The sequence below is a fragment of the Lipophrys pholis genome (assembly GCF_963383615.2).
Source record: "Lipophrys pholis genome assembly, chromosome: 7".
NCBI lineage: Eukaryota > Metazoa > Chordata > Actinopteri > Blenniiformes > Blenniidae > Lipophrys > Lipophrys pholis.
In genome coordinates, this window is record NC_137638.1 from 17,659,944 (window position 1) to 17,676,688 (window position 16,745).

At 42.3% G+C, this 16,745-nt stretch overlaps 1 protein-coding gene across 1 annotated transcript in view; it reads left to right on the top strand.

Moving 5' to 3' along the window:
• Positions 1 to 215: 215 nt before the first annotated feature.
• Positions 216 to 16,745, top strand: part of ank1a (ankyrin 1, erythrocytic a) — a gene marked incomplete at its 5' end in the record, with an annotated part of 86,197 nt that continues 69,667 nt past the window's right edge. Inside the window, one exon of the mRNA XM_080467291.1 lies at positions 216 to 341. Within this exon, the coding sequence (XP_080323417.1) occupies positions 216 to 341 (126 nt within the window). The remainder of the gene's footprint in view (positions 342 to 16,745) is intronic.

The following is a 16,745-nucleotide window of genomic DNA, read 5'->3' on the forward strand; positions in this document are numbered from 1 at the left end:
GGTGTGTGTGTGTGACTGCACTGCTGAAGAGGAGGAGGGGGAGGAGGAGGCAGCAGAGGGTGAGCACGCTTGCAGACTCTGCAGGGCCATAGAGGAACGCAGAGAAGCGCTAGTGCTGGCCCGCGCCAGGTAGAAGACCCAGCAGTGTCCCTCCGCAGACCGCCGCCGTAAGACCTGGACACGCCAACGCCACCCAGACTCCGACCACCAACGCCATGGCACAAGCGGCCAAGCATCTCCGCAAGAACAAGGATTTAGAAGCGCAACTTGAGCAGGAGCGCAAAGAGAAGGAGGAGGAGAGGGTCAAAAAGAGGAGTCGCTCACGGGATAAAAAGCGCAAGGTACTGGGACTATTCACAGGTGGGATAGTGAGTCAGGGGTGGGGTGATGGTGGGGTTGGGTCGGGGTGGGAAGGGTGACTGGAGAGGGGGGCAGGAAGGTTGAGATGGCCCCCCCTTTCTTTCTCTGTCATGCTCCGCTGTGGTCAGGGGTGCCAGGGCACACATGGAAACCCAATCACGGGCGTGTTTCCACTGTGTGTACACAGACTCCCTGGCACACATGTATGTTGTGTGCATACAGACACTGGGGAAACGGTACCACACAATGCATGCTCTCCTACTCTTGACTGCTTTATACCTGCTTTATTGACTGTCCTGTCTGAGTCGTCTGATAAGGCAGTGTAGTACTCTACCTTTCACTGTGTCTCTGTCCCTCTTCACATTTCTGTCTCGTTGCCCTCTCTCTGCCTCCTCTCTGCCTTTGTTTTCACACTGCAGTACGCTATTAGTGAGCAGAATTTCTCCACAGCTCTAATCTTCCTTGAGGATAGTAAGCTGGCTTATTTCTGCGGCAAACCATTCTCTTTCTGCTCTCTGGTTTTTTTCCCCCCTACTGTGTGGCATTGTAATGACTGCAGAGCAATACCTGCAGCCCGAGAACTACCAGGCAGAGCTGGAATAAATGGCAAGGTTCGTTGTAAACAATAAATCTTTGCTCCGTCAGTCACAGACTGCGGGGACCCACCATCAAGCTCACTTCATTCCTCCGGCCGCTCGTCAGATTCCTCTCAAACTCATTAATGAAAATGAGTCATCCGTATATTGTGGATTGGTGGCAAATTGGTCCTCGGCAGCCGAGTCCAGTCGCCCTGTGTGCCTGCTCTGTGCCAGGTTGGCTGTAAACCAATCTGATGCTGATGCAGTGGAGACAGTGTTATGCACGGAAACACAGTACAGCTCCACTTCCCCGTGAAGGGGAAAAGCAGAGCTGATCGGCCGATGTATGGGATTAGATTTTTCAGTCTTGTCTGCAATACAATGTAGAATGGCAAGGTTGTTGGACACATTTGTACAGTATCTCGCAGATCAAAGACGGAAAGACCAAGAAAAGAGTGAAAGGTAGTATGACTCATACACCTTGATGGATTTCAGTCAGTAGGGGTTTGCTCCTCAACTCTTTTTGCTGGAGTCGGACTTTCATCACACAGACACATGACACCAGCACGCCTGTGATGACTGACATGAGCCAATGACTCCTGAGTGACACTTTCGTCATATTTTCCACCTCTAACCTCTTAAACAACGTGATCTGATCGCCCATTTGGCTTTAGTCAAAGAATCGTAGAATGAAAGCCCAGTGCAGAGGTCTGTGTGCGTGTGCATTATGCATGTGCACAAGTGCAGTCTGTGTCTGTCAGGAAAGATGTGGTAGAAGGAGGGAAAGCGTGCAGCTCTGAGCAATATACGTAGATGGGGCAGGTATAAGATTTCTGGTAAGTGTGCTAATGCAGTGCAAGTTTGACTAAAAGTGTATGGTTTCCGAGGATCCCATATCACTTATGTAACCATGCAGCTTAAGTCTCTCAAATAAGCTTCCTGATCCCCCCCCCCCCCCCCCCCCCCCCCAACGTCTATCTTCCTTTTTTTCACACCGGCTTACAGCCATTCCTGGTCCCTGGAACAGATGTTAACACTGGGGGAATTCTCTCTCTGTTTCCTGCTTCATGCCTTCAGTTTGATTCATGAGTTGATTATCATTATTTCATTATATCGACTAGTTGTTGGTTATCTTCAGTGGTTATTTTTCTTTTTCTAATTTCACCAGCCGCCTTTTTGAAGTTGCTTGGTAGCGTCTCTTCCTCACAGTGCAGGCAAGGTCAACACTTTTTGACAGACATGTATTTCCAGAGCCGTGATTGTCAAACTGTGGTACGTGTAGCACCAGTGGCTCATGAGCTCCCTCTAGTGGTACGTGGGGGCAAGTCATAAATATGTGTTTTGTTTTGTTTTGTAAAGAATATATATTAAAATATATAAAATTATGAAAAAACATATTAAATTTATATTCAAAATAAGGATATTCATGACAAGTTCGTAGCTAATAGGGTAAGCCTCTGCCACAGCAGTGGAGAGCTCGATATTTTCTTAGGTTTAACACACTGTGAGAAGTTTGAAAACTTCTGTTTTCATTTAGTCTCATTGAGGTGGCAGCAAATTATGTGATTGACTAAAATTCTGAGAAATTTCAGTCAATCATCACATTTTCAGTCATTCAGTGTTGCACAAGTTAACTTAAGGTCATGTCTTGCAGGTGATTAAAAAAAAGCTATTCTAATATATTTTATAGTAATATTCTTTAAAAAGGTATGCCACAGTTGCAATTTGTGAGGCAGTGTACATTTGGAAACATTGGGTTCACACCAAACCTTTTATCTCTTGCCATGTTCATGTTTTTTTGTGATTGAACAGTCATCCTGGCCGTTTCAGTATTTACTTGCTTGTCACAGAACATTAACCAGCGTCAACCACCTATTCCTCCTGCTTCTTTGAGTATTAGTTAGTTAAGTTTTGTTGATTTACCTTGAATGTAGTTATTACTTGTTGCACATGTCTGCAAACATGTGATGTTCCTGGCTTTATCCTCTCTACTGCTTTAATATTTTCAATCTTCCGTTCGTGTCTATTATGTGTGTTTTGCATGGTCATTGCACCCCTGTGAGTTCAGAAAACGCTGTGATTGCTGTGCTTGTGGTCGTACCCACTGCTGAACTCCTGGTGTCATAAAGCGAACTATTCGTCATCGCAGGGTGAAAGTGCCATTTTAATTAGCTCCATAGTGTAGTGGCATTATCTAGCTCAGGTCAGTTGCTGAGCAGTGGATAATGTCTTAAATTACTTTTATTGATGAGCTTGCTCCTCTTGAAAAATGAATATTGTCGGAACATGAACAAAGCTTTATTGTCCAGGTCAGCAGCTATATTCAACCGACTCTGTGTCTGCGTTTGTGTCTGACGCTGCTTTAATATGTAAGTGCTTTGCATGGCGACAACAACCCAAAAATGTGGAGTAATGTTTTCTATATCGTTTCTCATCTATCAGGATTACTGATAAATGGGGAAGAAAGTGGATCTTGTGCACTTTTCATTTTAAGTTGTTTACTTCATTTGCGTCTCAGAACTGTTACAAGGTTATGAGAAATGCACACCTGGAACTTACTGCATTTCTTAAACAAATAATACTTTAGAGCCAATTGATCTCCACTGTATTCCAGCTTATTATTGACATTCGAGCTCCTGCTTCCTAAACGTCTGGGCCACTTCATTTCTGTAGCTTCTCAATGAAAGTTTGTATAATGATACTTATTGTCTATTGCAAAAAGACATTTTGACCAGAAAATAGTTCCAATAGATACATCATGTAATCAAATCCTTATTCTTTGTGTTCGTTCCAGTGAACTATGAGTGCCGATAATTTGGATAACACACTGGATACCAATATTAAAGGGAATTAAAAGCATGATATTATTTAAGTATATTTTTTATTGCTCTTTACTGATCTGGGCTCTCTTGTTTCCAGAACAGTTGTTTCAATTCATAGGATCATTATGAACTTTCAGGATGTGGAACAAGTCCAGTATTAGCAATAGGGATATATTGATTATGGTTTATATTGATTATTGAACTGTATGGATTTCTCATTTCCTTTTCCTAAATTGATTGGATGGTTTATTTTTTCTTCATGTGTGGATATTATTTCAATTTACCAGTATAATCCAACTAACTTTATCATTATCTGAACATTGACAAATCTTCAATAGGCCAGCTAAAAAGTGAATTTTTTTTTCGGAAGTTATTTTGGACAAATTATAAAAATATTTTGAACTGGAAGCAGCAAATTCATGAAGATTATTCAGCTTATTCAAGTAATGAAAGCATGTGTGAAGGTGATGGTGTGATTTTAAATGTGACCTTAGATTGAAGTTTTTGGTGTCCGTTGAATCAGGTGCAGTGGGTTGTTCTCCAGAGTTTGTCCATATTTACCAGTCCATGTGTCCGTCATGTAAGGTGTTTTGAGACCTCCTCTGGGGTCTCCTGCTTTCTCCCACGGTCCAAAAACACGCAGTTGAGCATAATTGGTAACCGTGAATTGTCCATAGATGTGAATGTGTGTGGTTGTGTGTGTGGTTGCCTGTCTCTCTGTGTTTGTCCTGTGATAGACTGGCGATCCGTCCAGGTTGTAACCTGCCCTCTCCCATAGTCAGCTGGGATTGGCTCCAGTTACAGCAGATTGCAATGTTGAATAGTGCCATCTCCCTCCTCCATCTCTGTTTTCATGAAAAACTGGAGAGGGAGCAGTCGATCAGCATTCCAGCCTTGTATCCGTATCCGTCTGCCCTCCTAAATCTCCTCACCTTACTCCCTCAATGAGAAGCAAAGTCTTCACTGAGGTGAACGTGTTGATGTTTGAGACAGAATGGAAGTATAATGTGGTGGTGGTGGTGGTGGTGGTGTGTGTGTGTGTGTGTGTGTGTGTGTGTGTGTGTGTGTGTGTGTGTGTGTGTGTGTGTGTGTGTGTGTGTGTGTGTGTGTGTGTGTGTGTGTGTGTGTGTGTGTGTGTGTGTGTGTGTGTGTGTGTGTGTGTGTGTGTGTGTGTGTTTCCTGGCATCCTTCCTACACAGCCAGAGACTCTGCATTACACAAATGCTCTCATGACCTTTTTCTATGGAAAATGACATGGGGAAGCCGATCCAGCTCAGGCTGCCAGGCTTTCACCTGCTCAAGAGCAACAACTACGTGGAGCTTCTGGTTGCCAACTCCAGGCCAGGACTTTAGAGCCATAGTCTCTGGACCCATTGGAGGGGTGAGGGGTGAAGGTTTATGGTATTTATACCACAGTTTTCCTTCTCTCACAGTTTTAACGTCGACTCTATTGCTCAACACCCCTCAAGGCTGAAGTCATTGTATTGCTCATAAAAACAGACGATTTTCATTTGAGACTTCATTGAATGTCAAGAGTAGATCATCCACTTTGGCGTGGAAGGCATTGGTCATCAAGAAGGAGATGTGCCCTGATGTGCCACAAAATCATAATAGTCACCACCAGCCATGACTGTTGACCCGAAGCAGGATTTGTCACAGAACAATGGCCAACTCAAAAGCAAACTCATGCAACAAATCAGAATTCAACGTTTATTGAATACAGTTTCAAAAGCAAGACCAAGGTATCTTGAGGAGAGTCCAAAAGAGTAATTTAGTAGCAGAAGTCCAAAAGTACAAGTAAGTTGAAAAACTAGGAAAGACATGGGATGTCACGACACGAAGGTACGATGATGATCCGGCAACGAGACACTGAGGGGCTTTAAGTACACTAGGGAGGGCAAGATGGCAGCACATTACCAGAATCAGAAGCACAGAGGGAGGGCCGACAGGAAGGACAAGTGTGAAGACGAGACAGGTGAGCATCAATATAAAACGGGAAGGGACAAAACTGGTAAGACACCGAGACTTGTCTAAGACACAAAGGGAGACGTGGCGGGTGTGGGCCATTGGTTTGTTGAATATGTCAAACTCTGTGACTTGCACCTGCATCTACAGAAGATGAACTTTTTCCAGTGTTCAAGTGTTCCAACTTCAGCTTCAAATTTCTATTTTTCACATCAAGGTACAACGTTTGCGGCATTTTGAGATACTTTTCTGTTTTGCTCACCACATTTGTAAAGAGTTTTGACTGATCTGCTTTATTGTCAGCTAAAAAACATAGACAAGGTGTTTTCATCTATCAATGCTGGACCATGACTGGATGTTCTGCTCCTCTCACTGTCATAAAGGCATTACTGTCCTGCCTGAGAGAATCAGGATTACATGGTAATGTGAGCGGGTCTAACCTCGCTATGCTTAAACCTCAATAAAGCTCTACATCCTTGTCATGGTGGCTCACTTCTCCATATCATCAATCTGTTTGTTGTTGCAACTTGTTCTACTCATATTAAATTAAAAAAAATAAAACTTCCATGGTTTCACTCATTTCACCAATATTTGCCATATAAATGCCATTTGCTTAAATAAGTGTGTTTAAATAAGAGGTTTTGTAAACTTTGGTCTGCTCGGTGCATTGGAAGCTTGATGGGAACACAACAGCGACTTAAACACACTTCAAGTCCACATAGATCCAGTGAACATGAAGGAACATTTGTTCAGAGCTGTGTCATTACAAACTTGAGTCCAGCATTCAGTCTCCTTAGTTCTGAGTCTCTGCAAGCTGAGAGAAATAGCTGTCTTTCTAAATGTCTTGATGCTTCACTGTATTGAAAAGCTTGTTGTAAGCGTCAACATTTTAGACTTGAGTCTTGTCAATGTACAATTCATGCAATCATTTAATTTTTTTATCTTGTGTGTCTGGAGATTCCATCGGCAGCATTTCAGAAGTGGAGCTGTTAGCTGTTGACTTTGAGTTTCAGAATTTTTCCTCAATTTGTTTGCTTTGCATTTTTGGCCTCTCGCCGTTGGGTGCAATAAGTTTCACTTCAAAGGGAAATCAGCACAACCTACAATCGTAGGGCTCATTCTGAATGGCCTAATGCTGTATGTTGATATGCACAACATAAATGCATATTAACAGAAGAATAGAAGTTATTGCAGCTCGGTCAGTCATTTGCAATATGTATGTTGTGAATGTTGATAAAGACAAATTGCGATTTATCATGCAGTCCGTGATGATAAGAAGCCAAATCATTTGTGTCGTTAAAAGTGAATGTTTTCAAGAAATCTTATAAAGATGACGACGCCGTTCCGTTCTGTCACCTGTTTTTTATGGTGTGTGTGTGTGTGTGTGTGTGTGTGTGTGTGTGTGTGTGTGTGTGTGTGTGTGTGTGTGTGTGTGTGTGTGTGTGTGTGTGTGTGTGTGTGTGTGTGTGTGTGTGTGTGTGTGTGTGTGTGTGTGTGTGTGTGTGTGGACACCATAAAAGATCACCAGATCAGCCAACCAGCGATCTATTCATCTCAATTCTCTGTGATCAAACATCACTCAAGCCTGTGTACATTTATGAATGCTTTATTGTGTGTGTGTGTGTGTGTGTGTGTGTGTGTGTGTGTGTGTGTGTGTGTGTGTGTGTGTGTGTGTGTGTGTGTGTGTGTGTGTGTGTGTGTGTGTGTGTGTGTGTGTGTGTGTGTGTGTGCGTGTGTGCGCGTGTGCGCGTGTGTGTGTGTGTGTGTGGGGCTGTGGCCCTGTGGAACCCCTCAGACAGATGACTCAGCAGGCTGAGCCGGGGCACTCACTCACATTGATGGAGCTTGAGTCTCACCAAGTCCAGCGCTGGGCTCTCCAGTAAGTGCTGCTGGGGGAGGGCGGCCAGGAGCTGCAGCCTACTCTCCTTTAATTAAAGCGGGAGTGGAACAAACACGTGAGGCCAATTCACTGAGCCCGCATCTCTCTCCTCCCACTAGTGGATCTTTATTTATGAGCTAGAAGCGACTGATGAGTACATTTTTAAAACAGGTACCAGAACACTCTCATTTCGGTTCTTTGGGAGGGAAAACTCCTCTTCTCAAAAGGTATCTATTCTTGGCTAGAACAGAAAAAAAAAGAAAAAGAAAACACAAACAAATGCAGCAACATGAAACATTCAGACACTCCCTCTCTGCAGGACTTCGGCTTCCCCAAAAACCGCAAAGCTCGAAGATATTTTTAAATTGTTGGTGAGTGATCAAGATGTCTCACCATGCTGTCAGTTTCATGCTCACTGCAGTGATTCATTCTTTCATTTTAGGAATGAAGATGCAACCATCTGCACCTGCTTATTATGCGTTATTATCTCTCTAATAAAAGAAGGCATGATGCATGTATTTGATAATCCTCATAAGCCTGGCAGACACTTTCCATCTATTGGTGCGTTTCTCAGCTGATTATTGTAAATGAAGGAGACACGTAAGACTGAAGTCTTTTCACGGGAGAAAAAAAAATAGAAAAAAATTCAGCAGAGGTTTATGTAAACCTTTCAAAAAATTAAGAGGAGCCACAATTGTGTGTGGTTGTCCTCCCACAACACGTGAAACGATGTGTCACATTAAGAGGGGCTTCCTTGGATTTTTCTCCAAGTGCCTCCCTCCTCTCTGCCTCTCGTCGTCTTCCTCTCTATCTCTCTCCTTGGCCGATTGCGCTAATCTCTTCTCCCAATTGTTATTCTGATAGTGGAGCTGTTACATAACTGCCTGAAACAAGAATTGAGAGATCAGGGTTATTGAAATGGATCCTCATCATGCCCAAATAAAAGAGGAAGAATAAATGAGGCGACGTCTTCATCGAGGAATCTGATCGGTCACTGCTGAACAGTTTGTTGTGAAAATAGGAGAGGTTTTTAGTGTCCGTTTTCCAACCTGAGCTCTTCCCCTTTAAGCTCCTTCTGGCTGATGAGGGAGGAGAGGAAAGGACAGGAGGTGGGATGGAGAGCTGAGTGTGTTCTAATGTCCAGGTACTGTGAGCCCTGCCTTGATATGCTGGGCCCCTGCAGCATCTCTTAGACTGAAACATACAGCGGCTGTATGAGCCTCTGCAGTGTGCATCCGAGCCTTTACCGTATTGATCTGTCCCACTTTACCCCAGAGGAAAAAGATTTCACTTGCCCTGTGTGTTCAGCTTTAAACAGCAGGATTTAGAACATGTTAACATTCACACTACAGAAAATTGAAAATCTCACCCAGGATAGTGATCAATTTTCTGATGTAAATGTATTTACTGTCTAAATATGACACACAGTGACCAAATGAAAATTTCAGTGAGATACAAAGACTGGTGTTTAGACTCTGCATCCTTGTGTTTAAAACACATTTTGTTTTAAACAAGCATACAAAAAAAAAAGTATGAATTGACATGATTTTTGAAAGCTCTCTGTTTTCCTGTCACTGAACTGGTGCAATGTAATTTACCAGAACCTGTAATGTACTTTAGGACTTTGCTAGTTCTTACTTCTTTAAAAAGCATTGGCAGTATCTAGTTACTGCAAACAAGAACTGTCTATTTAATTGACAAAGTTAATTATGTCCATGCTTTTGATTATATTGTCCAACTGGACCCGTCTTCATGATGTCCACAGTAACTGAACTGGCAGTGCTGTGTGGGTCAGTCTGACTGATTTACACATTAAACTTAGCAGACCTGTATTATTATGTGGGTTTTTTTTATCAGAGAAATGGTCTCCACTCTAGATGTTATTGTTCTGAAAGAAACCAATTTACCAGCTAATGACAACAGGAAGAAGCAGAAACAGCTGAAATAAATGACCATAGATGTGTTTTGCCCGCAAACAACAAGTCGTATAAGAAGCCACTGTTGCATTTTGCTAATATATCATGGGTACTGTAGATGATAAAGTTAATATGACTTCCAGTTGAACATCTTTCCTGTCTCTGTTAGGAAGAGTTATTTGCTAAGTTATTTCAGGATTAATGTAAACTGGAGTTTTATGGAATCAGTCATCAAGGAAACAACACACAAAACAGTGAGCACAGCAGAGAGACAGCGGCTCTATAACTGTTAGGAACAAGCCCACTGAAATGTCACTATTTATAACTGCAATAACAGTTCTATAATATTAATCAGTTTAAGTAATTGGTTATAGTCAGGCTTTACCGTCACTGTTCCCAACACTGTTCAAAAAATACTACAAAACCCATGACATTCTTAGTATTTTGTGCTTTTTTTTTTTTTTTTTTCTTTTCGTCTATCTGCACTGTTGCTGGTTTGTTCAGCAGGTCAGTGTGGGAAGCAGTATATATGTGGGAAGCACCTCATGTGTTGGCGATTGTTTGCTAGAGCTTGATGTGAAGACGAGTGCTCAGACTGAAAGAACATAACTTAAGGGAAGTGTCAAAAAGGAGAAGAGTGAAATCAAAAAGGAGCGAAACGTAAGCGCAGCGTGGGCGACCCGAGGGTGACTTTGTGCCCTGTTCCTCTGTATTGGATGACTGGTGTCTTATTTACCTGATTGATATTATGAGTCCTTTTTTGTCTGTCTACCGGAGGAAAGAAAAATAATTCAATTCAAAAGCCAGCAGTACAGTAGGTCATTACGGCAGCATAGCTTCCCGGCTGTAATTCTCCGTTCCAGTTCTGAGTGCGGACAATAGAGAATGTCTGATTCATTTAATGCGATGGGCTGGAGAAGATTGAGTTCATGATTGGAGTCTGAATTTCCTGACTGAATTAAACCTGCATAGTCCAAAGTGATGCCCAGAAATACAGTATAGATGTTCCATATGCGTGGTTGGTCGTTTGAGCTGCAGATTCAGGTTTGCTTTTTATGACTAGAAGCCTTATTTGAGCTACAGAGGAGGAGAGCACAAGACCAGATCCTGGTTGGAGCCTTGGAGTATCTCTCTGTGCTCCCTTATGACACATCTTACTTAGTGGAGTGCAGATTTCTTGAGTCATCTAATCCTTGTGTCAAGTGTCATTACAGTGTTGTAGCATCATGGACCTGTTATTAAAAGCTTAGCCATTTGTAAACCCCTTCATCTGAATCCCCTGGAGGGAAAGGTGGTGTCACTTTGATTTGATGCTCTTCACTTCTCATCCTCTCCAGCTTCCACAGCGATCCTCTCCTCTGTGTAAACACACAGAACAACCTGCATTTATTCCGGGACTGAACTTTGCTTCCTTCGCAGCAGCAAATGAAAACTGTTATCGTATCACCGTGTATAAAATATGGCCTCTCTGCCAATTCGAACAATTATTTTAAGCAACAATGACTCTGGCACCTACAGCACATTTCCACATGAAAACATTCACTCTGGAGGCAAAGGCATTATTTTGTTGATTACTTGTAAACTCTCAGATTGGAGCAATGGTATTTTGATGTGCAGATTCCGGAGAAAAAGTGGCTACTTTTGGCTCTGGGAAAATAGTTTTAGGACAAACATTCTCTTTCTTGAATCGTTAAAGCTTTTGATTTGTACACATTCATTGGAGGATATTTGGCATCATTGTGAGTTTCAAGGCAGCATTTTACAAAAGCTATTTTCTTTCAGCTGTAGTTCTAGTTACTGAGTAAATCTATGGTTGAACGTGCTGCTGGGACTGAATAGACCAAATGATGACCGGTAAAATGACAGCTTTGCTCACCATTTAAAAATGTGGATTAGAATATCCACTTACTCATTTCTAACATTGATGATAATCCAGAAAAAATGTAAATGTAAATGTCATTGAACAACTTGGTCAATCTTGGTACAGAGATTATTTGTTATTCTGGAAGTAAGAACTGAAGGCAGCAGTGATCTTGAAGTTAATAAATGTCAAAAGTAGAAATTACAGTGGAACAGAATTAATTAAACATAATACGACTTTGATTAGGTTAAACTAACCACATTGTCTTTTGACTGTGGAAGTAAAGTGGAATTTTCAGATAAAGTCCACGCACACACGAAGACTGAAATAAAACTCAGGATCATCTTGCTGTGTGGCGAGAGCGCTCGTCACCATGCAGCTCCAGAGCTAAAAAAGAAAGAAATATTAAGCCTCTGGTTATGAGGAAGTGTCTCATTTTGTATTTGCTGTACAATAATCCAATGGTAGGTAACATTTAATCCCTGAAGCACATCTTTCTTTGATGGTATTGCTGGCCGACACTCCAATACCTCACTGTGTCCACTCGCTACTTAAAAAGGCTTTTTTTTCCTTCTGCGTATGTGTTTTCTTCTTGTTCGCGTGCCTCCGGATGAGCTCATATGTTCATTGGGCAGAGGCACGCGAGTTGTGTTCTGGTGCAGGATTTACTAGCTGGCTGGGAGGATAGTGGTGTCACCCAGCCTCTAATTGGCTGACCCCAGAGATTTTTCTTGAGCAGTTGCAGAGGCTGGTGTGTCCACCCCCTTTTTCCTTTCTCTCTACCCGCTGGATTGTGATCCTCCATCCCTCCTATAATCAATCCTCCTGCCTCAACACAGCAAAGATCTCATTCCTTCTCCCCATTCTTACTGCCGCAGAGAGGGGGGGGACACGTTGCAACACTGCAAAATCATAGATTCCATCCTTAACACCTCCCTCTTTCTCCCCTTTGGTCTCTGAGTTTGCACTAAACATTATGGATCCACATTTACAGAGAAGCAGGAGATTAAGTGAGCAACAGTGAGAGGAAGGAGGAGGAAGGGGATGGGGGTGTGGAGCAGCCAGTCACTTTAACTGTTACGGCAGCTTTATGTTTTCAGTGGGCAGGGAAATGGGAGAGCAGTGTTGGCACATGTTGGAATAATTAACTTCCATTACATATCTTTGTGAAGCGTTTGATCTGATAACAGGCATTTGTGCATGTTGTGTTTCACCTGCATTTGTACCCCCCTCCATATTAAATCATCGAGGATCGAAGGGAGGGAGGGGGGGTCCTCAGGGACTGAAGCGGTATATCGGCTCAGGATGAAGGAGAATCTGTATGTATGCAGCAGCTTTACAAGGTCAACCGCACCTCGCGCTCGCTCACATGTAAGCACACATGTATGTTGACTTGGCACACACACATCTTCTGCCAGCCAGCCCTTAGTCAGCACAGTGTAGGCAGCTCTGGGAGTGTTGCATGTCGCCACCTAGTGTTGATGTAGAGGAGTTTCTCATCATGACAGGAACACTGACATCATCTTTTTTTATGCTGTTTTTGTTTTTGTTATTGTGAAATATTCAGCCGTTTCTCCTGCATGCATGACCTCTAAACACACGTTCACATCTTGGTCTTAATCTGTCTTACTCTTTTAACATGCGGGACAGTCCATCTTACATTTTAAATGACTTTTGGAAAATCATTGTGACCCTTTGATTCATCTGCTCTTGAGCTCTCTGTTATACTGTGTGTGTGTGTGTGTGTGTGTGTGTGTGTGTGTGTGTGTGTGTGTGTGTGTGTGTGTGTGTGTGTGCGTGTGTGCGTGCGTGTGTGCGTGCGTGTGTGTGTGTGTGTGTGTGTGTGTGTGTGTGTGTGTGTGTGTGTGTGTGTGTGTGTGTGTGTGTGCATTACACTGACCCTGCTGAAAGCCAACAGCTGGCCCACTGACGCCTCTAATTATCTCAGACGGAAACACTGTCCTTTAAATGTTACTGACACACTAACATCACATGCTCTTACCCACTGAAAACTCATCTCCTTGGCACTACATTCTCTTTGTTTTCATGTTGGACTGACACTAAAAGAATATTGGGCACCTCTTTTAAGTGGATTATACATTTTTATCGATGGCAGCAGACATTGGCTGGTCTGCAATTGGCTGTATTCTTCATGTTTGCCTCTTTTCCAGTCCTCTCATGCAGCAGCACTTCCTCTTCCTATTCTCTCTTCGATCCTGTGGCCACTCTTTTCAACCTTTCCTCTGCCACCTCCTTGCAGAGTCTCGGTGAAGGACAATATACAGTAGAGCTTGGGGCAACGCAGGAGAGTTAGTGGCATGGTAATGGAGAAAATGTTTGTTAGAGCATAGAGCACCGAGAGTTTGACTTCAGCACCCCCTTAGGCACGGACCTTTAATTGCCAGCACACTGCTGAATTGCTTCAGCATCTCATGCTGGTGTGTTAGTGTCTAAAAGAGACTGTATGTATATGTCCACTTATTGTGGCTTCCTCTTTATGTGACCATATTACAACCGCTGGGATGTTATGTGTGACTAAAATAACTCCTGGATCAATATTAGGACCCTTTCAGTTTCTTTCCATTTAAAGGAAGTGTGTGAAACCTGTGTACATACCAATCATGTTGTTGTTTTGGACTTAAGTTTAGATAAGCTGTTTAAATTCAACAAAAGAGTCCCAGAACAGAGTTACTACGTATTTACCAAGATTGCCTTCATCCATTAACCTTTTCCTAACAAAACTTGCTTTGCATGTTTTGTTTGTGTTCGACCTTGGTCAGTAAACTGAAGGTCATCATAAAGCCCCTTCCTTACGCTTCTTGAGATTTTTCCCTCCATTCATCAGTTTTCTTGGTGTCCCACATCCCCAGCCATCACTTCAATCTTGTCGTTTTTGCATTCTCGCTTTCTGCTGACCCCTTGAAACTGAATCCGCTTCAACACTTATTCACTTATATTTTCCTCCTCCTTCCCTCCTCTCTGAGATACCTCATGGTCATTTCAACCTCACTCAAGTCTCTAAATCATTCACATCTTCTTTATCAGGGTTCATAGTTGGAAGAGCTTTCCTAATGCATTATGTTGAGCTGAATGCAAATGAGGCAGAGTATGGACAAGGACCCCACTAAATCAGTTTAATTTACACTTAGAAATGCATCAATTCTATTTAATGGTCTTCATGTAGAAAATTGCCTCGCTGAAATGCATGATAATTTCACTGTGTCGTTGTTCATTGTTTCTTTGTTTTGTGATTTCAACTGTGTCTAATTTGTAAGGTATTTTTTCTGCTTCACTCTCCTGCCTTTTCTCACGATTGTGGCATTGTTGAACTTGTTGTTGTGTAACATGCTCAGAATATCTCAATATTGAGCAGAGGTGTATGTGTGAGTGCCGCAAATATTTCTGTGGAAACCGTTTCCATCCAAAATAACTGCTGGTTCAGTCTTAGAGTTTATCTTTTTCACTTTTACTTGTCTGCAGACATGTCAAAGATCCTTCATGCTTTTATCTTTTTAGACCTCATTTCTCTGTTTGCGAAAAATGTTGTATTGTATTTTCCAGATAGAGAAATAGAGATTTTCTCCAGTGTTTTTGAGACAAATCAGCTGTCTAATTATGTTCTGTTTTTGGCACCTTAATGTTTTTCAGTGCAAAATGACAAAAGTTTATTTCATTTCACCATGGTCTTCACTGCTCTCTCCATCTAAATATACAGACTGCCTCTGATTCAGAGGCATAAAACAAGCTGGAATTGAAAGCAATTGCGTGAGCTGTAAGTAAACATGTATGTGTGCGTTTTGTCACCCAACATGGCTCCGTGCAGCATCCAGATATCTGTTCCCCTCAATGATGGGATTAATTGCAAATAGCTCCACGGGCACATAGTCCAGTATTAGTGAGTCTGACAACAATGTACGATGGAAAGAGAAGTGCACAGAACAAATGTGGTATCGTGATTGAAACGTCTGCAGCAGACCTGAAAGTCAACCAGATGTTTGTCCTTGCTTGAGTTAAGAGACTGTATCTATATGATTGGGATTATCTGGATTGATGTAATTTATTCCTCAAAGATTAATTAGTAGCAAGTGAGCGATGAACAGGTCATAGCTCCCTCTGCTGGTAGGAGCAAGGTCAGGGCTCATTTACGTTCAACTTTTGCTGTGACTTGGTCAGGATTAGAGCATTCCAGCAGTGTCGCATGATGCGGTCAGTGGGCTGACAGCCGGTTCGGAGATCATCCACAACTCACTGAGCGCAGACAGGATGTGTGAAGGACTTGGCGCTGTGCTTCCCTTCGAGGAATCAATGCTATTGGGTTGTGTGTGACGCCTGTAGGACTCCATCTTTTTTTTCCGACAGCCACGCATTGCCCCAGATACCAGTCGAGCATGCAGTACACAAACTAGCTTTGTTCACACCAGCCTCCCCCCTCTGATCCAGTGCAGCAATCCAACACTGTTCTGCAATACTTTTACGCAGAGTCATCAATTATGCATAAAGGATTTGAAGCACTCTTCAGTCATGAGCTTGAAATACTGGAAGATGAAAAAGAGTCACAAGGTTAAATATTCATAGAATTTTCTAAAAACTTAAATAGCACAGTATCTTCAGTCAATTACTCTTGAAGAATTATTAGCATCGATGCTATTGATTAGACTGATATTATTCAAGTGTAGCTGCTCGTTTTAACTGTAAATCAGTGCAAGTGTACATAATGGGTGTGTGGGGCAGATTGTCTGATTTAATGTCATTTGGGCAACAATTTGTCTGATTCTGTGCACCGGCATTATAAAATTAACATAGGGCGTCGTTGTGTTCTCATACAGTACATAACTTGGGTGGCTCCTATAAATAATCACTTTCAGCACAGTGTGTTCACAGGACTCAGTGGAAAGAGATTTACAAATGTCTGCGGCTGAGTATTAAGTTACTGGAAAATGTAAAGTTTGTTTATAGCAGGAGATGGACTGAGAGAACCTGTGGGCTGTCACTGAGGCCTCCCACTAGCTGCAACTTTTATTTGTAAAGAGGGTACTATGACATTTTCAAATGTCATTAATTGGTTAAGGTTTGTTGTTGGTGAATGTTGTACCAGACCAGCTGCACTGCTCATACGGTCATATGAAAAAGGTTGGGCAACTCCTGAGAATTTCCATTAATTTAATATGAAAATCATTGGCTGTTTGTTAAATTTGGGCACCTCAACAGAAAAATCTTCATTGTCTTGTTGAAATACCCAGCTCCGATGTGACTTCAACTTTGGGGCAGACTCTTAAACATTACTTAACTGTGGGTAGCAAGTGCTTTTCTTGGAATGCTGTGTTCTTTCGCCTCCCTCCACAACCCTGCTTGTTATGCCCAAAT